This window comes from Astyanax mexicanus, chromosome 3 (genome assembly GCF_023375975.1).
Source record: "Astyanax mexicanus isolate ESR-SI-001 chromosome 3, AstMex3_surface, whole genome shotgun sequence".
NCBI lineage: Eukaryota > Metazoa > Chordata > Actinopteri > Characiformes > Acestrorhamphidae > Astyanax > Astyanax mexicanus.
In genome coordinates, this window is record NC_064410.1 from 34,771,046 (window position 1) to 34,793,470 (window position 22,425).

Here is a 22,425-nt window from a genome sequence, read left to right on the forward strand (position 1 = left end):
ATCTGATCTTTTTTCCCAATTGGCAAAGAAAAAAAAAAAGACAAATTTGAAAGTAATTTCAGCTTTTATTTGACTTATGATATCTACATTCTTATGCTAAACTTGTGTTCATTTAAGTGGTGCAGTCTTTGCAAACTGTAAAGATTTTATCCACATGCTCCATTCATTTGAGTTGTAAAACTCTAGTCCATACAGTTACAGTTATAACTGCATTTATTATTACGCAGTTCATGTCTGTCCTAAATTGCAGTGGATGATTCATAAGTACAAGACAATTAAAAAGAAAACCAAGTATTCCATAAAGTAACTCTTTAAAGTAAGTCTTTAAATTTGACGGTGTGTTTTTGAAGCTAGGTTGCACTTTATCTCCAGCACAGATTGTACAACCAACCTTGATATATACTGTAGCAAATCTGCAGTAATGTTCTGTGTTTACTGACTGTTAAAACAAGCACTGTTGTGTTTAGGGTATAAGATAAGCATGTGATTGGGGGAGATTGTGGGGGGGCCGTGCGAGAGAGCTACTAAGTAACACATCACTGCATACGGACATACATAGTTCTTATTTATACAGGAGAAAAAAAAAAAAAAAAAAAAAAAAAAAAAACACTCAATGAATGCATCGGTCCCATCAAAGCTGAGTAAAGGTCAGGCAGCATGGCCTTACCTGCACAGTCTTCTTAATTCTGTGAGAAGGTCCAGGGTACTCTGCAGAATACAGGTCTGTGAGAAACAGGGAGTTGATGAGTGTAGATTTCCCAAGACCCGACTCCCCTGGTAGAAAGAAAAAGAGAGAGAGACTTTGAGCTTCTTATAGAGAGTCGTGTTCTTTTATCTGTCCTGTCTTGTTGTTCCTGATGCCAGAAAGAGATACACAGCAATTCAAGTATGTAATACAACTTGTCCTATGCCTGAAATTCCTCAGATACTTTTCCACCCAGTTTTCCTCAGAAAATGATATGAACACAACACTAGTATTGCAGTTATATAGTAATGACAGAGGAATATCTCTTACTACACAGTAATAATAGTGTAGATTAGGTCTGGCAGATTACAGTTTTTTGAGAGCGAGAGAGAGAGAGTCTTCAGCACAGCAAAGGTGTGTCGACAATTTGAAGGATAAGATTATGTGGATGAATCTTTACAAGTAGAGTCAGACTTTAGAGCATTGACGCATTTCTGTGCGTTTCATGCAAGGTGTCGAACATAAGTAAAAAAAAAATAATAATTTAAGACTTTTCGGTAATCTGTAGTACCATGTAGGGGTGGGCAATATGGCCCTAAAATAATATCACGATATTTCATGGTAATATTGTGATAATGATACTCTTGGCAATATGACAAAAAAAAAAAACTACTGCAACAAAACAAAACTTACATTTTATTATTGTATAGGATATGATATTGCACACTTCTAACTGAGATATTAAAAAAAATACAAGAATTTTAGCAGATTTATAACAGAACTCCAAATATCTCCATATATCCAGGATTAAAGTAAAATAAATGATATTGGACAGATATAATCTGTATCTAGTAGATATTTAATATGAAATGAGAAATGTATGAATTTTTCTTTTGCTTAAAACAGCAAAAAATTAGAACCCTGATGTGATAATTAGGAGTGTTATGGCACGATATTTCAGGGTATAATATCGTTCACGATATTCAAAAATGTTGGCAGTATTATCGCGTACGATACGATATGGCACACTCCTAGTACCATGACATTTTAGTCTGTGCCTTGTTGATATAAAGTTCAATACCCAGCCCCAAACAAAATCGAAATGACTTGAGCTGATAAAGGCACAGCACTTAGTCTAGAGATATACTAGATGTTCTTCACATTGACATCCTCCAGTGTTGTAAATGTAACTGTTCACATAATACTTGCCTATATGGTATGTGTTATTTAAGGCTTCCACTAGAGACTTCCACCTACCACTAATAAGTGTAGTAGTGTGCAGTCTGGACAAAAAAAACCCTAAAAATATGACAGTAATCTAATAGAAGAGAACATGAAACACAAAACATGAAAATGTTGGTGTTACTGACTACTTAAATTATATTACCACACATTAATGCACACACACAGCCGTATGGGCCCTGTAGAGCTGGATCCACTAAAACAAAGAAACCAGTGTGGGGAGAACAAGAACAAACTGGCACGGCAACCTGCTTCCTCCACTGACCTTTAACAAGTGCCCAGCACTGTACACACAAACACTGCCAACCAACCAACCAACCAACCAGAGAGAGAGCGAGAGCGCGCAAGAGAGAAATGTAAGTGACAGATCAAGCCAACAAGCGAGTGAGGCAGCATCTACACAAAGAAGCACTCTCCCTCGTCTCAGTGCACTCTGCGAAATCATAAATATTTTTTCCGAGGGGCAGAGCCACACTGACCACACACACTTACAGTACAAATCTTTTCAGTCGTCAATGGAAAGAATGAACAATTCTAAAAGCGACTCCTTCCTTTCTTCACCAAAAAAGAAAAAGAGGATTTATTTTTCCTGGTTGAACTCTTTGAAAACAGGGGCTGAAATACGGTCGTCTTAAAAATGCCATTCTGAATTAGTGGGATAATAAAGGCTGCACGAGGAGGAGACACACTGGGACACACAGGGATGAACTTATTCATTCTCTGCCAAAACCCATCCGGTTGAGTGGAGAGGGCGGTAAAGAGCCCCCAGATACAGCACTGAATCGGAGATCCACACCAGAAACACCTCTGCAGTAAAACAAACCACAGAGTCACAATATTTACAGGAATACAGTGCGAGTCTCGATGAAATACAGTTACTAATATAACAAAAAAAGGAGCGGCTAAAAATGCTACAGAATTTAATGTCATCATACTGGCACATAATTATCAGAGTATGACTGTCACAATTACAAAAAAAACAAACATTTGCATAATAATAATGTCAAACTAAATTGATTGCTGTTCAATGTGATATGTAGGTTCTTAATAATCTGCATTTTAAAGCCATGATAGGGAGTTATCGCATGGGTTAAAGCTGCAATGCTAACAAAGACAGCAGCCAGCCTCAGCAGAGCTGACTCAGGTTAGTCACAATGCTAACTGTTTTTTCTGAGCTGGATTACTGGCTAAGAGTTGTTGACAGTGTTGATAAACAGTGTTTAACACGTAAAATAACACGCTGCTGATTTAAGTTTTATTTTTATGGAGATCAATTTTCTTTTTCACTGCCTTTTTTCTATGCCGTGTCCCTTTGAAAATGGCGGCAGTTGCTGAAAGTAATGGCTGGGCAAGGTGGAAAGGCGATGAGCATGTGCAGGTAAGATTTTATGATTTCTTGACTTTTTTTCCGCCAATTTTACTGTATGAAACCATGCATTTTCATATCGTAGTGAACCTGCTTTGTGTTACAACATTAATTACCAGCTGAGGCAATCTTCAGATGGGTAGTAGAGATGCTTATAAGAACAGTCTGCAATCTAGATGGATGCAAAGTTCATTCTACAGTCTAAAATAACTGTGCTATGTGTTTAATTATAAACATGACTGAAACAACCTGCTGAATATATAGCAACAAGTCATGCATCAACTCTACTGCAGAGACTCCAATAACTAAAAGCAGCACAATGGCCAAGGTAACAGTATTATGTCTGTGGCTTCAGAAAGCAGTGTTTGGGATGTCCACATATATTTAAAATAAAAATCTCTATCCTGGACAGTATTGTCCAAAACGCTAATTTTTACAATGTTGTTGTGGATAGGACTTACAGGACTTAAAAAGAATGGGGCCTAAGTGAGGGATGCTCTCCATCTTCTTAATGTGCTTCTAAAAGTTTTTATAGGTTGTGAAGGTTGTGCCCAGTCTCAGTGGCCGGGAGGCGACACTTACAGTGGTATGGGCGCCCAACGCAGGCCAACAGAGGCTTGCAGCTCAGGAAAGGTCCAGCTCACTTCCTTTAAAGGAAATATCCCACAGCTGTGTAAACCACAGAGGCTTCTGCTAAAGGAACTCCCCGTCGCATGACCGAGTCGGGGAGGGGGGCAGGAAGAGGGAAAAGTTGAAGCCTGCAGTGGGACACAGGCAAAGTGAAAGGCAGCGCAAGCCAGTGAACGAGTGAGAGGGAGAGGTTTACTGCCAATTCGTTTGGCACTGCTGCCACTGACGCAGAATAAAGCAGATCAGAGCGGCTGGAATGAGAACTGGTCTTGTTCGAGAAAAGAGAAGCCTTGCGTACTGTTTCAGTCAATCTACTGGATGGATTTCAGCCAGCTAGCTATACACAAATACATACAGTAGAAAAGGCCGGCAGAGGCCATTTAAGTGCTTTGAAAGTCAGATCCATTTATGATTTAACAGCAATCAAAGAGAAATAAGCCTCTGGAAAGTTTCCTCACAGCCAAAACAAACAAAGCTGCCACTAATCCTTAATGCCCTGAGTTACACCAAACCCCAACCACACTTAAAACCGCAGTAAAAAGCAGCCTGGGCTGTGGCTAAGCTGCAAAGAAAAAAGAAAGGTCAATCCTCATGAGCTTTAGTAAACCTGTTAATCATCCAAAAAACAATATTGATACTTTTTTTTAAAGCCAGACTACTTTGCTCCACTTATACCTGCCAGTCAGTAAAGCCAGACAGCTGAGCAGCATGGCAAATTTACTTACATATTCCCTGCTTACCATAAATAGGGTAAATCCACCAAGATATGCACAGACATACTAAACATAATGTGCCTAGTATCGTGTCCCATGACACATGACTTGATTTGTCAAGTGCCAAGTGAGATATGTCTGTCTGGGGTCTCCTGCATTGAATGTGGATGTGGATGCAATTCCTTTTAGAGTCTGTTTGCTTGGACACTTCTAACCAGATGCCACAATCATGCTGTTCATGATTTGTTACCACCCACTGTGCCCATCAAGGTAGCTACACAAATTACACTGTGGGATGAAATATTTTATATGTCCACACAGATTTTTGTTTGGGAATTAAATATCCTATATATCCGGCACCCACAATAAGGCCTTGCTCAAACTAAACTAAACACCTTGCTATGAACACGCTAACCAGAGTTTAAGTTCACTCACAAGATATTTCCACTTGATTTAGAGGTGTGGACATTCCCAAGCTGTCCCCTAAAGCACATGAGATTAATCATTAGCATCCACTGTACACTGTGTCAATGCACACAACATAGGACTTACAACAAGTTCAGACTGCTGTACTGTTCACACTACATCTTGATAATCATTTGTTTGTAATTAGTAATATACGTCATGTCAAACGGCCCCAACTATGTTGTGTGATTAAACATGTAAGAAAGGCCATGTGTGAGACCACATAAAAAATAAAAGTTTCACACCAAATTAGTTACATTTTAATTTCACATATACTTCACAAAAGTGAATTTTACATCTGCATTTTAAATCTGGTTAAATCAGACTCCAATTCGTTTTGAGACCCTGTGCAAAACTTTGGGTAAGTGTGAATAGTAGTAGAAGTAACACTCTAATGCAGGCCTTCTGCACAAGACCCCTCAGAGAATGGTGGTCTCAGCTTGGTCCCAAACAAACTCTGAAGCAGTTTATTTGTAGTGGGTTTTGTACTTTTTTTAAGTGGTATATTGCCTAGATGCTAAAAAAAATGTGTATGCATAATTTTGTGCAATTTAACTAATCCAGAACATAGGAGCTTCTTCCTGTATTTACTTTATTGCCCCCACCCCAGACAGATCTAAACAATACATGGAGAGATGGTTTGTTTCAATGGACTTCAGCAAGCTTAGATTTTCCCCAGTGTGAAAACAAACCAAACCAAGAGAACACACACTCCAAATGAACAAACCCATTAACACTTTAGATCTAAGTAAACCAACGAAAAAGGTGTGCAAAAACCTCAGGACACTTTAGGGTGGTGCAGTGAGCTGCTCGAGAAAAGGGAGTGATTATGGATATGAGCTACGGGTTTTCAGCTGCTGTTTCTCCAGCGCTGGCTGAATGAATGGAATTACAGGAAACTACCCACCCACAAGCCACTACACACACATGCACACATTCCAAAGAGGAAAGAGGGGGGAAAAACCCTGGCTGTGTTACAGGATGGGAAGCACATTTGTTTTAGTGCACTTCTCTACAAGCCCCACTCCGGGTCCTGCTCTGAGAAAGCCATTGCTAATGCATTTCACTGAGCAGCTGCCAGCATCACCGCACTGTGTATGGAATTCCTGCATGACAGTGAACGCTGTCAGATACAGGAGTCTGTACAGCAGAGCTCGTGCAAACTTACACTTACACTGTAGATGTTTACTCGACACAACAAATTCCACAATTACATGTGTTATATGACAAAATTTACAGTTAAATTACGTAAATGTGATGTTGACTGTCTTGAAAGTTTACTTCACTCCAAATAGAATGGTGCAAACTGTATGCTTAAAACCACCACAATTTTTTTCAGACTGTGGAGTTGTTCAGTACTTTCTAAACAAGTTGCTTATGTGGGTTCTGACAACGACTGTGTTTACATTCACTAAGAATTCAATTTCTGCACTTTTCTGATTATTTAGGTGGTTATATAAACAGCAAAGCAAAATTTCTTAAGACGAAAATCTGTTTACAAAATCAGATAAAGCAAGCTGTATTTTAGCTCAGTAATCCGATTTTACAGTACATGTATAAATTAACTCTGATTTCTTTCTGTTTCTTACCCTCCAACAGTTGCAACACAACCACTAAAGACAGATGCTCGTTCAAATAAATTAATGCTGTATTATCAGCAGTACAGATAAACCGGAAAAAATTAGAGCATTGTGTAATTCTGTTAGATTACTGTCTGGTTGTAAAGCAGAAATCCAATTAAAGCCTGCCAAACAGGCTTTGTGTCCAGTGTCTGTATGTGCGTGTGATAAACAAAAAGTAACTTTTCTCTCAACAATTTACTCACCCACAACCATGAGCGTGAACTCAAAGCCTCGTTTCACAGACTTTCTGTAAACTTGGTTGGGGAGATTTGCGAAGCCCACATAGCCCTCCAGGTTCTTCTGTTGCTGTGGACCAAAACCAAACACAGTCAATGGCTTAAACAACTGTCTGGTCTGTTTGACAAAGCAGTACAAATTACATGAGAGCAGTGCCCTTAAGTGTACCTGACTGAAGCTTCAACATCGACCAAAAACACTTAAGAGATTAGAAGGAGCCGTTACTTCTAAACAAGCTGTTAAAGTGCCTGTAGTTTTAACATTTCATAACCAATTAAACTAAACAGGTAGTGTATAGGATGGTCACTAGCTGTGTTTTCTGTGTTATTGCGGCTTTACGGAGAAGTCTAAATGCGCTACGAAGTCTAGAATATACATGTTTTTGAGAAACTGTAAGGTAATATGAAAGCAGATAAGGCCTCAGGCTTATACTTACTGCTACTTTGGAGATCATCGAGATACCATATTTCACAGGTGAATGAAGGAGTGGTGGAAGCAGGGAATACCACAATGAAGGTCCAGGACCCACCAGTCAACCGTGGAGGAAAAAGAGGAGGGGAAAAAAAACATTAAGCATTAAGTGTTTAATAAAGGCCTTTTGAATTTTGGCTGTTTATTAAAGAAACTGATTTAAATTCTTTATTATTTAATACCTATATATTCGTTATACTTGACATACATAACATTTGGGTACAAGCAGAACACAGTCAGGCTACAGTCTGAGTTGGACTATAGCTTGGCAATATATTAATATTTTATTTTCCTATTGTATCAACAATATGCTTTAATAAACATATCACGGATCTTTTCAGTGCTAAAAAAAAAAAAACCCTGATCCAACTTTAATTTCGTTACAAAAATCAATACAAATCCTGTTAATTAGATGACATGCACCAAAAAATAAATAAATAGAAATCTCCATAAATGCATTAAATACTGTTTGACTAGCTCTTTTCAAGAATTTGTTACTGCTGCTTAGGGCTGCAACGATTAGTCAATATAATCGACAATGTTGATTATTTTAATTTGTTGACTACACATTCATTGTCGACTAATCGTTAATTTGTAACAGTACTGCAATACACAAAGTTTTGGAGACAGAACCGCAATAGGAGATGGGTAAATGGCTCACTCACACAGTTTACACATAGTCTGTGTCTCCAAAAGTGCCCAATCACAACAGATTATATATTTGATCACTAAATATCAGTACCTTTCACTTTCAAACAACAACCAGACATTTAAAAGCCTTTCATGTTAAGCTGTTTCTATCGTTTTTAGAGATGGAGAACATGCCAGAAATAATCGCTGACTAATCGACTAATCGAGAAAATGATCATTCAGATTAGTCCACTACCAAAATAATCATTAGTTGCAGCCCTACTGCTGATGCATTCTGTTTACAAAAGGGACGCATTAATACAGATACTGGTATCGGTAAAGAGCCCGATATAATGCGAACTGTGTTATACTCGCCAACGAGGCCCTGCTACTAACAACTGATGCCTAGTGCACATCACGAGCATACAATTCCAAGTCTGAATATTAAATATTCAGTAAATTCCACAGCATGAGAGATGACACGAGCACGCAAGTAGAGAGAAAGAGCGAGAGATTAAGAGCGAGAACACAACTGTCTAAACACCAGCAGCTCAGCAAACCGCACTTAGCATCAGCTCTTCCCCACGACACTGTTATAAACCAGTGGATCCCGAGCTCATCTCCCCAGAGCCCATCCAACACAAAGTCCACAGGCAGTAAAGAAACACCAGTAAATTAAAGTATTCCAAGTGAAACCTGACTTTAAAACACTGCACGCTCAGCCCCCTCCCACCCATATATTAATTTCCTCAGTTTCCCTGAAGGTCTCATACGATTGGCTAATGTGTCCTTGACATAACATGATGATGCAGAAAAAAAAAAAAAAAAAAAAAAACATACGACCTTAGAGTAAAACTTTTCAAATTTTTTTATTTAAGCATAATTTCCTAATTTCTTTTAAATATGCTTGTTTGGAAAAGTAAAAATATATACATGTTATTTATAGGGTTGCAATGGTATGAGATTTTCACGGTATGATAACCGTCTCAGAAAATACCGTGGTATCACGGTATCACGGTTTGTTACATATATTATTAAACTGACCCTTAAAGAAATTACAACAAAGGTTTTTTGTTCAATTAACTATTTATTGTAGAAACCTGGAACAATTACCGTATTTTTTGGACTATAAGGCGCACCGTATTATAAGGCGCACGATGAGTGAACGGTCTATTTTTAGTGTTAGTCCATACACAAGGCGCACTGGATTATAAGGCGCACTAAATGAAACTTTATTTATATCAGTAACAATAACTCTGAGCAATAAATCCTTCACAATATCTGTGAAAAATAACAACATCTCTGAGCAATAAATCAACAAGCACAGCAAGTACGTATTACTCCGCGACGCTCCTGACAACGGTAGCCGCAACGCTCCGACAGACCATAATAATATGTTGAAGCACAGCAAGTACGTATTACTCCGCGACGCTCCTGACAACGGTAGCCGCAACGCTCCGACAGACCATAATATTATGTTGAAGCACAGCAAGTACCGCATTACTCCGCGAGGCTTCTGACAACGGTAGCCGCAACGCTCCGACAGACCATAATATTATGTTGAAGCACAGCAAGTACGTATTACTCCGCGAGGCTTCTGACAACGGTAGCCGCAACGCTCCGACAGACCATAATATTATGTTGAAGCACAGCAAGTATGTATTACTCCGCGAGGCTTCTGACAACGGTAGCCGCAACGCTCCGACAGACCATAATATTATGTTGAAGCACAGCAAGTACCGCATTACTCCGCGAGGCTTCTGACTATAATAGCGTGTTGTGCCGAATTCGGTGAATAAAACGGTTTTAAAACAGAGATAAAGATTGGATAAGTTTCATTTCTGGATGAAGTGATTTCCAGCGCTGTTTGGATATAACTGTGGATTACAGGAGACTGGATTGATGGATTCTCTTTAGTCTGGACGCGTTTTGAAGGTAGGACCTGTGGCTGAGCGCGGGTGTGTGTTCGGGGGGTGGCGGCAGTGACCGGAGGTTACCCCAGGACAAAAGGAGAGCCTTTTATTACTGGAAACATGCGCTCTGACGCAGCTCTAATTCATGAAACATACATCCTACAGTAAAAGCACAGTTCTGGAATCCGGAGAGCCAGACGGTTCGAATGGTGTATGACATGACCGCATTCGATGAAATATGGACGAACGATAAACGCAAATATGAGAGTTATGAATTATTAAAATCATAACCAAGGCATATTTCGCCCTAAATGTTTATTTTCTGAAAGGATATTCCGCTAAATAGGCTAAATAGCTCAAAAGCAGAGATTCTAAGCTTTAAAATGGTATATTGGATGTCTATATTGAACCTGTAACTGTTCATAACTATTCAGAAACACAGCCAGTTATGAAATATTAAATATTTCTGGCCCGCCGGTGGGCCAGCGCGTGTTAAGAGGTTAACTTTACTTAGAAGTGGGCGCTAAAAAGAAACAGTTTGTGCTATTACCCCAGAACGGGTGGAAAGGAAAGTTTACCGGCACCTTGTTCTGGCCACGGAGCTACAGTGGAAACTAGCTACCCTGAGCCACAGCCGAGAGGCAGTACGGCAGTCAAAGGTAACCGCGCGCTAGCCCAAGAGGGGGATCTTTTTCTGGCGTGGGTGAGGAATTCTGCACAACAGAGCGCCGTGTACCACATAAAATCGAGGTCAGTAAACACAAGCAAAATCCATACACAAGGCGCACTGCATTATAAGGCGCAATGACGATTTTTGGGAAAAAATAAGTATTTTAAGTGCGCCTTATAGCCCGAAAAATACGGTATATAGATAATGTCTCCTTAAAAAAATAAGCTGTACACCATCAGGTGAAGGAAACCAGGTTTTTCCACTACTCTTAAGGGCATTAAGATTGTATATATAAAAAAAAATAAAAAATTATATATTGTTTTAGGCGGACGGAGATTTGTTTAGTCTGATGCACTTTCTGCCGTTCTCACCGCTGTGTGCTGGAGGGCTGAGCAGCTGAAGCGGAGCAGAGTTGTGCATGCGCGGGTGAGTTTCTCCGCTGGCTTGCCTTTTACCGGTAATAAGCAAACACACACGGTATGATAACCGTGCATTTTAATACCATGGTATACCGTGAAACCGGTTACCGCTGCAACACTAGTTATTTAACATAATATCAATGTCACAGCAAAACTCAAAATAAACAAATGAACTGTTAAATTGCACTAGTTTACAGGAACATCTTTACTATTACATAAAGCTCCTGACTGCTTGATTTAAAGTATGTTTCAAACATGCATGTACTTGTGCAGAAAAATTAGAATTAATGCATTCCTAGTCCACAAGTCAATATGGACAAATTGTGTATTGTGAAAATGTCTTTAAATTTTGTGATAATATTTTTACCATTTTTCCCTCAGCTCCGTCAGTGCATGACTAAGTACACCACAGGCGGTGGCTTTTATGAAATGTAGAAATATATTGTGACAAATTTTGGCCACATCATCCAGCCCTAATTTGGATAGAACCTCGTCATGCTACAGTCAGGTTCAGACTTTACTGGAGTGCCACTGATGGAGAGAAGAAGTACCACAGTAGAAGAGAAAGTGAGAAATTCTCAGCTGGTCAAAACATTGCCTGATGTAGAAGGGCTGTTGGCAGTTAAGTGATGTATGATTAACTGCTTGCAGTAATTTAAAAGATCACTGTTTGTCTACTTTAAAATAATGATGTAAAACTTAACTGCATTACCTTTTAAGGATAAGAGAACAAATCCTGCATGCCTTCAGCTGTACTCCTCAGACTGACCATATTTAAGCTTGTTTGAAAACCTGATTACAGCTGTGAGAATATGACCTGAACAAGACTTCCACTACATTAGAACAAAGACAAGACTGTAAAAGAGGATATAACCAATTAGCTAAACTTCTACCCCAATAAGTGATAACAATACAACTCAAACAGGTTGTCAAACAGAAGCAAATGACCCATCTATAAATTGTATATACAATGGTTTCTCTGAAAACTCACTGCCATCAAATCAGCCAAGAAGGTACGATAGACTTCTTATTTAAAGCCTAATTTATCAAGAACAATAGGTTTGTCAATTATCTGTTTGTGTATAAAGAATAATCACAGCTGATTTAACAATAAGCTAATTAGCTCATTTAAACATAATTTCCCATCCAAATCATTTTAAGAAAGTGCTGTAACAGTTTTTTGGAAAGTCTGCAGAAAAAGCTTAACTTTTGCCCTCACAACTCTGTGTGTTCCAACAAACTGACACCATTAAAATCCATCACACAAAACACACCAGGCCTTTCCCTGAATAGTATACACATCTGCTGAAGTGAGAAGCAGCCCTGCTAATTTGACTAAGAAAGGGCCCAAAATAGGGAGCCAGAGAAAATAGATAAGGAAGTATAATACTGGGGGGTACACAGCATATTGTTTCAGCTTTGTAATCACAATGTGAGCAACAGTCATGCAGGATGTGCAAGGTCACACAAGACAAATTAAATCAAGTACATCTTGCTATATCTTTATTTTATAGAAAAGAAACATATGCGCTGTTCTCATTTGCCAGGACATCTACATTTTTCTCCATTCACCGATACTTCTTGAAAAATAAATTTTGGTGCTTAGCATCTGCTGCTGGAGCCCTGAGAGAGCCCAATTGGCTTTGCTCTCTTCGAGTGGGTAGATGGAGCTCTTTCCCCTCATCACTCCTAGAGGCGATTGCGATCAGCACAAGGCATCTGTGAGGTGCGCTTTCCTACAAACGTGCTGGCTACTCGGCAATGCTGAATCAGCGGTAGTTCAATAAGAGGCTGTGGCTGACTTAACATGCATCAGAGGAAGCATGTGCTAGTCTTCACCCTCCTTTTGTTAGGGCATTACAAGTGATTGGGGGAGTCATAATGAGTGGGTTGTAGTGGTGCAGGAAAAATTTGTTTCGAGCTCGAATCGCATTTCTAACATTGAACGATTCAGAATCGATTCTCATTTTCAAAAAATCTTTTTTTTTTTGCAGGTGCAGCTACTGTCGAGCAGAGCTTTTTTAACTGTACTGCGGAGCTCAGCTACTATCATGCGCAGCTTTTTTACTGTACCACGGAGCTCAGCTACTGTCCTGTGGAGCTCAGCTACTGTCCTGCGGAGCTCAGCTTCTGTTACAGAGCTCTGCAGGACAGGCCTTGTAAACTGTGGAGAAAATGGGATAATTTTAAATACCATTATAGATCTTTTTTTTGTATAAATAGATATTAGAGAACAATACTGAGCACAGATATAGTAAAACAAATTAGTAAAAACAATTAGTAATTTACTAGTTAGTTCCAACATCTTCCAACATGAATGAAGCAGAGGCATGCTGAGTGAGTGCCAGCATGTCTTAATAACCCATTCTGTCTGAATTCCTGTATGAAGTCTTCATCTGTAACCTAGCAACAACTTCAAGCTAAGATTAAGCCTGCTTAAAAGAACTACGACCAATAAACTGTGTGCCACAGCGAAAACACATGAAAAGAAAAGAATGCATGATATAGAAAAGAGAGCAGTTTGACTCTTCCTTAGCGCTTATGTTCATATCAGAGCCCCTATCATTCCCGAAAACAATTAAACCATCTTGTTGGATTTAAACATTCTTGCTATATTTTATGTTTCTATTGTAATAACTAGAGATGGACCGGTTAGTGTTATTGGTGCAGTGGTGGCTCAGCTGTTAGAGAGCACAAAACTTTGAGGCAAACAGACAGATAGTCACAAGCATACAAGCACCAATAAAGTAATGATAGGAAAGTCTGTAGCAGACACTATACACCACTTCCTGTCTAGGTTACAGTTTCTCTAGAGGACAAGTGTTGGATGTGTAAAAGAGAACATGAGCATAAACGCGCATACACGTACACACACTCACTTTCTCTTTAATCTCAACATTAAATGACAAACATCTGCAGATGACGAAAGCGTGAGAAAGGGAACACTGCTTTGCATAATGCAGCAATTTTACAGACTCAAACTTCCCGGCTAAACCCCAAAATCAGCTTTGCATTTGAGAGGAAACTAAGCAGTTCCTCAGTTTAGCTTTCTCACACCGCTCACCTGATTCTGATACTGATATTGCATCTTCTGTCTTTTCTGATGTACATGTAGATTAGAAAAGAGATCTCTCAGCTTGGGTTGTACACACAAAGGTGCTCTATACGTTCAAATGTTTTTAAACACCTGCTCTTCAGACTATCTACTGACTTTTATTGTTTGTGAGGCTTTACGCTCTAAATAGTCATTTTATCCTTTTTTTCTTTAGGCCTTAAACCAGCTTTCTGCTTCTGTACCTCTAATGAACTTTGTTCTGATTGGCTGCCTTGTATTGTGTCTCATTCAAAAAGAACTGTTATGCTGAAGCAGCTCTTTTAAAGTGGTACATAGTGCAGTTTCTAGCTAGCATTCAGCTGATTTCAAGTCAAGAAAATTGAAAATATTCTGAATCTCTAAATATGGGAGGAGATTTTTATACATTCTGTCTGATACACAGGGCTGAATACTTAATTTTAAAATTGTTAAATGATACTGCCTTTCATTTTGGTTCATATACTGGTTCAGCTTTGCTGTGGAACTTTGCACTAGTTGACTGATGCTTGCTCAAGTTAATTTCAGAAAGAAAATTACTTTAGCCCCAGTTCACCTGACCACAGAACAGCCAGAACACACAGGGCTGTACAGAAGCACAGTCCTGTTTTCTCTGTGGCTCAACAGCTATAAATGAGGTGTCTGAGCATGTGTGTGAGGTGACACACGCAGAGAGCAATGAAGGAGAGCTGACATAACTAATGGGGAGAGTGGCAGTTTGTGTGAATTGGTGTGTGTGTGTGTGTGTGTGTGTGTGTGTTAACTGTAGGAGAACAAGATGCTGTATATGAAAGTATCAGACTGAGAGAAAACGATCGCTGTAGCTCCCATTCAGCAGTGACACATATTTGGACAGAATCCTTCACCACATTTCTGGCCGGAGCAGATGACCCTTCCCATGACCTCAGCTCAGAGCGCTGCGTCAAAATCGCACTGCCAAGAAAATACACACTTTCTCCAGTGACACGGTCCAGCTTGTGCGACAGTCAGTGGTCCTTCCCATTTTAGAAGGATTACTATATTCCTTTTCCTCTCTTCTGACCAGTGCTATAATGATTAGAAATGCCCATGATCAGTTTACTTAAACAAATGTCCAAACCTTCATATGATCCACATGGTCACTCTGCCAAACTGTAATACACTACAGGAAGCACATGCGGGACCTATAGAATAAAGAATTTGAAACAATGTTGCCAGTCCCTGTGAAGATGCAGTAAGCTCTATTCAGCAAAATCATCGCAATGTTTAATAATTAATAATATCCTGTCATATCCTATTGGATAACCATGTCACATCACGATACAGCGATTCTGCGATACTATGCGATACTAAGTCAATTCTCTATGGTATTTCACAGCATCTGTGTTACAACAACTTAAATATTGAAATTTGATATTTACATGTATCGAAACGATACATTAATATATTGTTTCACCCCTAATGTACATACACTGAGAAAAAAAGAAAAAAAAAAAAAGCATTTCCCCCAATATCGTGCAGTCCTAATCTTATTATAACTCCTTGGCACTTTACTTTTAATTAGCTATATATCTAATTCCATAATTCTTTGTTCTGTAAGTAAGTGTCACCTATGTATAAAAGTTGATAACCAGCTTTACTTGGGCCTGGCCAAAGGTAGATGCAATAAACAGGCTACGATTGACAAAACCATATGGCGATGCTTCAAATGCTATAACATGATGAACAGTCAGTGAGCCATTATGAGATACCATCATGAGGTGGTGTACATTATCACCATTACACCACCCAACCCTAGGGTACGAAAACAACTACGCTACAGTGAGAACCAGTTCCTCCAGTCCCTCTGTTTATTTTGTTAAAAACAACTTAAATGACTTGCAGTTAATGTTTAGTTTTTGCAAATATTACCAAAACAATCATATTAAGTAATTTTTGAGGCGCCACTGAACTGTATCAATATTTCAGCATAAGCGTGGCCTCGCCTACAAATCCCACTAAACACATTTTCTTAATTTTAAACACAACCCCACAACACTCACATAACTGTGTTTAAACCACTGACAGACAGTCATTAATGAAATCAAGATCATTATCACTGCAGTTTAATCGGCTCTTGTGGGGAAACAATCTATTTTCTCAACTTAATCAAATCACATCGCTCAGATTCCACAGGGGCAGAGACTGGAGACAGGAAGACGATCAGCGCTGTCTGAGGCCACTGCAAAATCACAACATGCCTATTTTACTTGATGAGAGGAGCTCAGGGTCATGGCAGAGCAAGCTAAATTCTGCTAGAGCACCTCAGGAGCAGTCACAGCAGGGGAGCATCATCCAAAAGAGCACCCGTGAATTAGCCTAGCTCGTTAACAGAGATTCAAATCATTAAAAATGCAGTGTGTTTGTGTAAGCACTATTCTAAGTAGATAAATGATTTGTTTACAGTCTGTGTTGCCAATAGCTTTTAGCTTCTGTTCAGAAATAAAAAATGAATAGAAACTGCTGTAAGAAAACCTCACGTCTCTAAAATTCTCTCTTTTTTCTTTTACAGTAAAGGGATTTCAATTTTTAAAAGGCATTATAATTACAGGTTGAACAATACTACTACTTTTGTTACAGACCTCCAATCACATTATGGATCACCTTGGATGGCCATGAACCATTGGTAGTACTTGGGCAACTATTTAAAGATACTGACAACTGCCCAAAACACCCTGTCTGATGTTTTGGAGATTCCTTGACCCAGTTGTCTAACAATCACAATTTAACCCTTGTGAAAGTGGATCAGACCTGTACACTGACCCAAACATTAGAGCTGTGTCTGTTGTATCATTTGCTTCCAACCATCACAGCCCTTGAAAAAAGCCATTGTGATGAGACCGATTTTAGTCACTTCACCTTTAAAATGTTATGGTTGGACAGTACATCACAGAAAAAGAAAGAGTATCACAAGGTTTTGATGACAGATAGAGAGAACAGAATGAAACAGTTCAAAGAGAGGCCAGGGCATGTTTTCATGAAGCTGTACACAAGAATATGATCCATGGGAAGCATTATGAATACAGACCCAGTATTCACAGACTGATCTGTGAGAAAAATGTCCTCTGCTGCACTCAAACACACACACAGAAGTGAAAGATCACCAGGGTAAGAGATCACAACTACCTGACTGTAACTTTAAACACAGTTACCAAGGCTACTTCATCTGTGCATTCCCAAACAAAGTTGGTAAAAAGTGGGATCTCTACCTGCTTGTCTTTTACTTTGACTGACAGGTCCAGTTCACACTGCAGTGAAAGCAGGTAATTCTCTCTATCACTTGGAACTGAATGCAAAAGCAAGTCAAAAGCAACAGCCTCCAGCTGGAAGCTGATTCAAGGGCACCTGCCTACTTAAGAGCCTATTTTTTAAAATAAGCTTAACCTAGTATCAAAACCGTAGAAAGTGAAAAAGCATTTGGATGCCCAAATTTTCAACCATAATATTTTCTCTGCTTTTTGGCTCTGCTATGTCAGTGTGAAATATTTAAAATAATTTTTCACTTAAAATCAAGTATTATAAAATGTGTAAAACTAACACAATTTGTTGGGGAAGCAAAGTAAAGACTTTCTACATGACAAACCAGATAACCACCTCTAGAGTAAATTAACTAAACTTAGTATCACAAATCAGCAGCTCTATCAAATGCTACTAACCACACAAAAGGTGCAGACTAAATTAAATAACAACCAAAAGATCAGCAGCAAAAGTTGAAAGAGTATCGTGATGGAGTTTCATTGAATTTTAAATGTGGTCAATTCCAAAAAGCATGTTGCAAGTTAAGAGACAAAACATTACAGATGCCCTGTATGATGATGCAAGTTTGCCTGGAAAGGTTAATTTAGCATCCTGCCCCACCCTAGATTGGTATCCGTGATTGACAGATGGATCATGATATAAGTATGTACTGCATTATCTTGAAGGTTTTATTCTAAAGCAGAAATTCCGCATTCTTACACCATATTTTATTAAAATGTATTGATGACAGAGAGGCCAGTAAAAGCAAATTATAAACTAGCTAAAGGTTTTTCAGAGTTTTTTTTCCAATTTTAAGTTAACGGACAAATCTCTAAAATTATAAACTGCATTTTGGACGATCACTAGAATTAATTTATCCTCATTTAAGTTTTGCTCACCTGAGATCTGCTAGTATTTGGACACTCCTTATATGTCATAAGGTCTCATAAATCGTATAATTCTTAAAAGTCTATATTATAATTTGTATAAGTCTATTGAGCATATTTAGTCTCCAGTTGTGGGGTCATTTCTGGACTGAATTGTGTTTTACCAAAAAGTCAGGCAATACTAAATCACAAAAGCCAACAGCATCCAGTAAACGGTGATGTTTCCACTGCAAAGGATTAAAAGAAGCCATAATGTGATTAACCTACAGACCTGGTTCTCAAGTCCTGATGGGAATATTTAGCTCCTCTTTACTTCAAACAAGCTGACATAACTCCAACAACTGTTCTTAAAGAGGTACATAAACAACATAAGCAGTATAAATTAATGAAACTATATGCATGATAACACTCCATAAAATAGTGGAGTGTTCTAGAAACAAATGAGTATTCTTATCACCACTGCCTTACAAACTACTTGATTGTGCTTCAACATACAAACTGATAACTAAAGATACTGCAAAATGTGCCTTGCAATATGTTAAAGCCTGCATTTTTACCATAATGATGCATTCTGGGTCATGCAAAAGCCAAAGAAAATTAATACCAATAACTCTTTATTTACATACTGTTGCTTGACTGTTAAGTCATTATATTATATTAACTGTCATTGGTCTGCAGCACTGAATTCTGGCCTGCACAACAGGTGCAATCTGTTGATAGTTAAAATACATATATTTAATTAAATACACCATTGTCAATTTACACAATGAATTACAAATGACATCAGGGCGGAATGTGGAATCAATTTGCACAAAACACATCAGACCAAGACTATACAAATATCCATCCTACAAATTACCAGCGTGATTAGATAATTTTGTGAACATAAGACACAAATTGCTGAGAAAAACAAAAGGAGGAGGCTTTTTCATGAAGACAAAGCACATATTTAGTTTTCAATGAGAACGCAAAATATTTCTGCAGTATTAAGTGACTAAGATGTGAAGAAAGTTAGTCAGATATGTCAACAGAGAAAGCACTATTCTAGAAAAAAAAGTCGAAAGTTTTCACAATAGCAGAGAATGGAACAAAAACACTTAATGCCTCATTAAGTTCCATCACAAAGTTATTACACCAAATGGTAATATGGATAACTTATATGGTTTCTGGGTCCAATCACCACCGCTGTAAACTAATAAGTGTCCATATAAATCTTTTCAATAAACCATTTCAGACCACACCAATCCAACTCAAATAAGTATGTACATCCAATCCCTAGTACATCTTATTTAACATACCTATATACATGTAAAAAAAAAAAACATCAGCGGTACAGATAAGGTTACAATGAATGAATGAATAGAAGTGGTAATAAATGTGGTGGTAAAAAAGCACATCTTTTTTTTAAAAGATAAACTAGCCATTGTTTAAGGCTTAAAGCTTAATCAGTGTGATGCGTCTTTACAACTCCGCTCTGTGACAGACGGCATTTGGTCAATCTGGGTTAACAGGTTGGGACAGATGACTTAACTGATCTAGCTAGACAGCTCTTGGTAAAACTGCTGCAAGGGAAGCTCTAAAACGGTAAAGACAGCAAATAAACAGGAGAAACGACCTGTTGTTGTCGACACATGAACTGCTTAATAGTCAATAGCTGTTCGTTAACAGGAATCCTTCGATTAATTAAACGGTCTTGTATTTGTGTTTGTTTTAACTAAGCTAGCACAAATCTCAAACCACGTTCATTTAGGTAACTTAGTTAGCTTAGTTTAGCTTAAGTTAGTTATGATAGGTTTGGTTAGTAAGCCAGTGTTAACCTAAAGCTAGCTAGCGTTAACCTAATTATCTCTGTTTAGTCTTTTGACACAATAATTGCAGTCAACTCTAAAAGACTTCGTGACAGTTCTAGTACAAAAGAAGACTTTAATTATAAAAGCTAACCTATGTTACAGCGACGCCGCGAACCTCAGACTAAAGGGAAATGTAGAACAAAATAAATTTACAAGTTTAAAAAAAAATACACTGTTAATTCTCACCAAATTAACTGCCAATTTTAGCTAGCTAGCTATTAGCTAGGTTAGCGTTAGCTAGCAGTGATAACACAATGTATGTGGCTTCAGTTAGCTGAGTCGGGCTGGGTAAACACGTATAAAATAAGAAATTAGCAAAATTTTAACATTTTTATTTAATTTAAACATGACTTATTCCAACACAAGCCCTCTCTCTCTACGAACACCGACTCAACTCAAAGCTGCTGAATTTAACGTCTTTGTCTAACTAGCGTTTAGCGAGCTCTGAAGAGAAAAAAAAAACACCCGCACAGGAAACCCACATCTTTCGCTCAATTTCAAGCCACACCTCGCTTTTTCAACCGGCAAGAACTGAGAGAAAACCCTGCATATGTTTTATTTAACTCTAAAATGCAGTTAGAACCTGTATCTTTATCGTTAAATACAAGTTTTAATCTTTAAAACTTACCCATTCTGTCTCCGTGTCCGATCCCTCGGTTCCTACACCTCCTCACAACTCCGCCACGACCTTACACTATACACTACGCATTCAGCGTAGCTTCCCCCAAACGTCTTTAAAGGAAACGTAAGCGTAGGGCGGCTTTCGTGAATATGGCTAGCACTGACTCTCGCGATACTGTAGAGGCCACACCAAAAATGTTTGCTCTCTTTTTTGTGTGTGAAGCGAAATGTGAAGTTTTATAAACACGTTTTAAAGACGTTTTGAACTAATTGACAACCAATAAGCGACTAATTATAATTAACAAAAGAACATAATGGATGCACCGGCGAACTTAGTCTGAAATAGTCTCAAATGCTCAATAGCTACGTTTCTGACTTGATCTCTGTCACCAGAGATATTACATATTCTAACCTAGCTTAATAATGTGGCCTGTGCAAAAGATGTAATACACGTTGTATATTAGTATAGATAGCACATGATGTCCTAACTGTGGCTACTTCATGTATTAACTAGGTACATTGATTATTTCAGCTCATTTCTGTGTAGGGCACTGCAGTTTAATGTGTGTTTTATTGTGGCCCAAATGATAATTTAGCCTATTCACAATCCTGCGCTTTCCCTGACATAGAAATACTAGTACTAGTGCTGACCTCTACTGGTGAAGGTACGATACTGCGTTACAGAAAAAAATCTTTACTACAATAAAATCTTAGCAGTTAGGTTTTTTAGTCTATCCCGATGCATTAATATAACACAAGTGACATACAAATCATTTAAACATATATCCAAATACATAAAGATAACATGCGTAACAATAAACAAAATGCACGTGACCATTTTGGATATAATACAGTAAAAAGTACAAAAAAACATTTTAGTTACTTGTGATGATTTTGCTATTTTTTAGCTATATGTTTGAGTAAAACGAACATTGTTGTTTTATTCTATAAACTACGGACAACATTTCACCCAAATTCCAACTAAAATATTGTCATTCAGTGCTTTTTTTTGCAGAATAATTAAAGAAAAAGATGCAGGAGCTTTCAGACCTCAAATAATGCAAATAAAACAAGTTTATATTCAGAGTTCAGAAATCAATATTTGGTGGAATAACCATGGTTTTTACAGTTTTCATGAAACTTGGCATGTTCTTCTCCACCAGTCTTACCCACTGTTTTTGGATTAAATTATGCCGCTTCTAGTGCAAAAATTCAAGCAGTTCAGCTTGGCTTAATGGCCTGTGATCATTCATCTTCCTCTTGATTATATTCTAGAGGTTTTCAATCAGAGAAACACACATTTTTACGTGGTGTCTTTTTTTTTAGAGCTGTAGAAGTGCTTTTAGTGTCATTTTCTGAACAATTTACTATTGATGCGTTTGACTTGAATTCACTAGGGAAATAGGTAAAGAATTTATCTATTTATTTGTTTATTTCATTGTTTAAAACATATATGCACGTTGCCGATCTTGGGCCGATCTATGGCTTGACATGCTACAGTAATTTGCATAAGTTTTGGGCCAATTTTTGCCTAATTTTGGGGTAAGCAAAACCATACTTAAAAAATCTCAATACACTCAACATGTGTTTGGAGGGAGGGGCTTTGTTGGCTGGTGCTTCGGCTGCGCTTCAAACACTCTCTGCTTCCTATCTAGCTA

At 38.2% G+C, this 22,425-nt stretch overlaps 1 protein-coding gene across 1 annotated transcript in view; it reads right to left on the reverse strand.

Annotated features, from left to right (window-relative positions):
* septin7a (septin 7a) overlaps nucleotides 1-7,414 on the reverse strand; it is a 48,392-nt gene extending 40,978 nt beyond the window's left edge. Inside the window, exons 1-3 of the mRNA XM_049475925.1 lie at nucleotides 7,397-7,414; nucleotides 6,927-7,077; nucleotides 668-774 (exon numbers count right to left, since the gene is read on the reverse strand). Of these exons, the coding sequence (XP_049331882.1) occupies nucleotides 668-774; nucleotides 6,927-7,077; nucleotides 7,397-7,414 (276 nt within the window). The remainder of the gene's footprint in view (nucleotides 1-667; nucleotides 775-6,926; nucleotides 7,078-7,396) is intronic.
* Nucleotides 7,415-22,425: the final 15,011 nt, after the last annotated feature.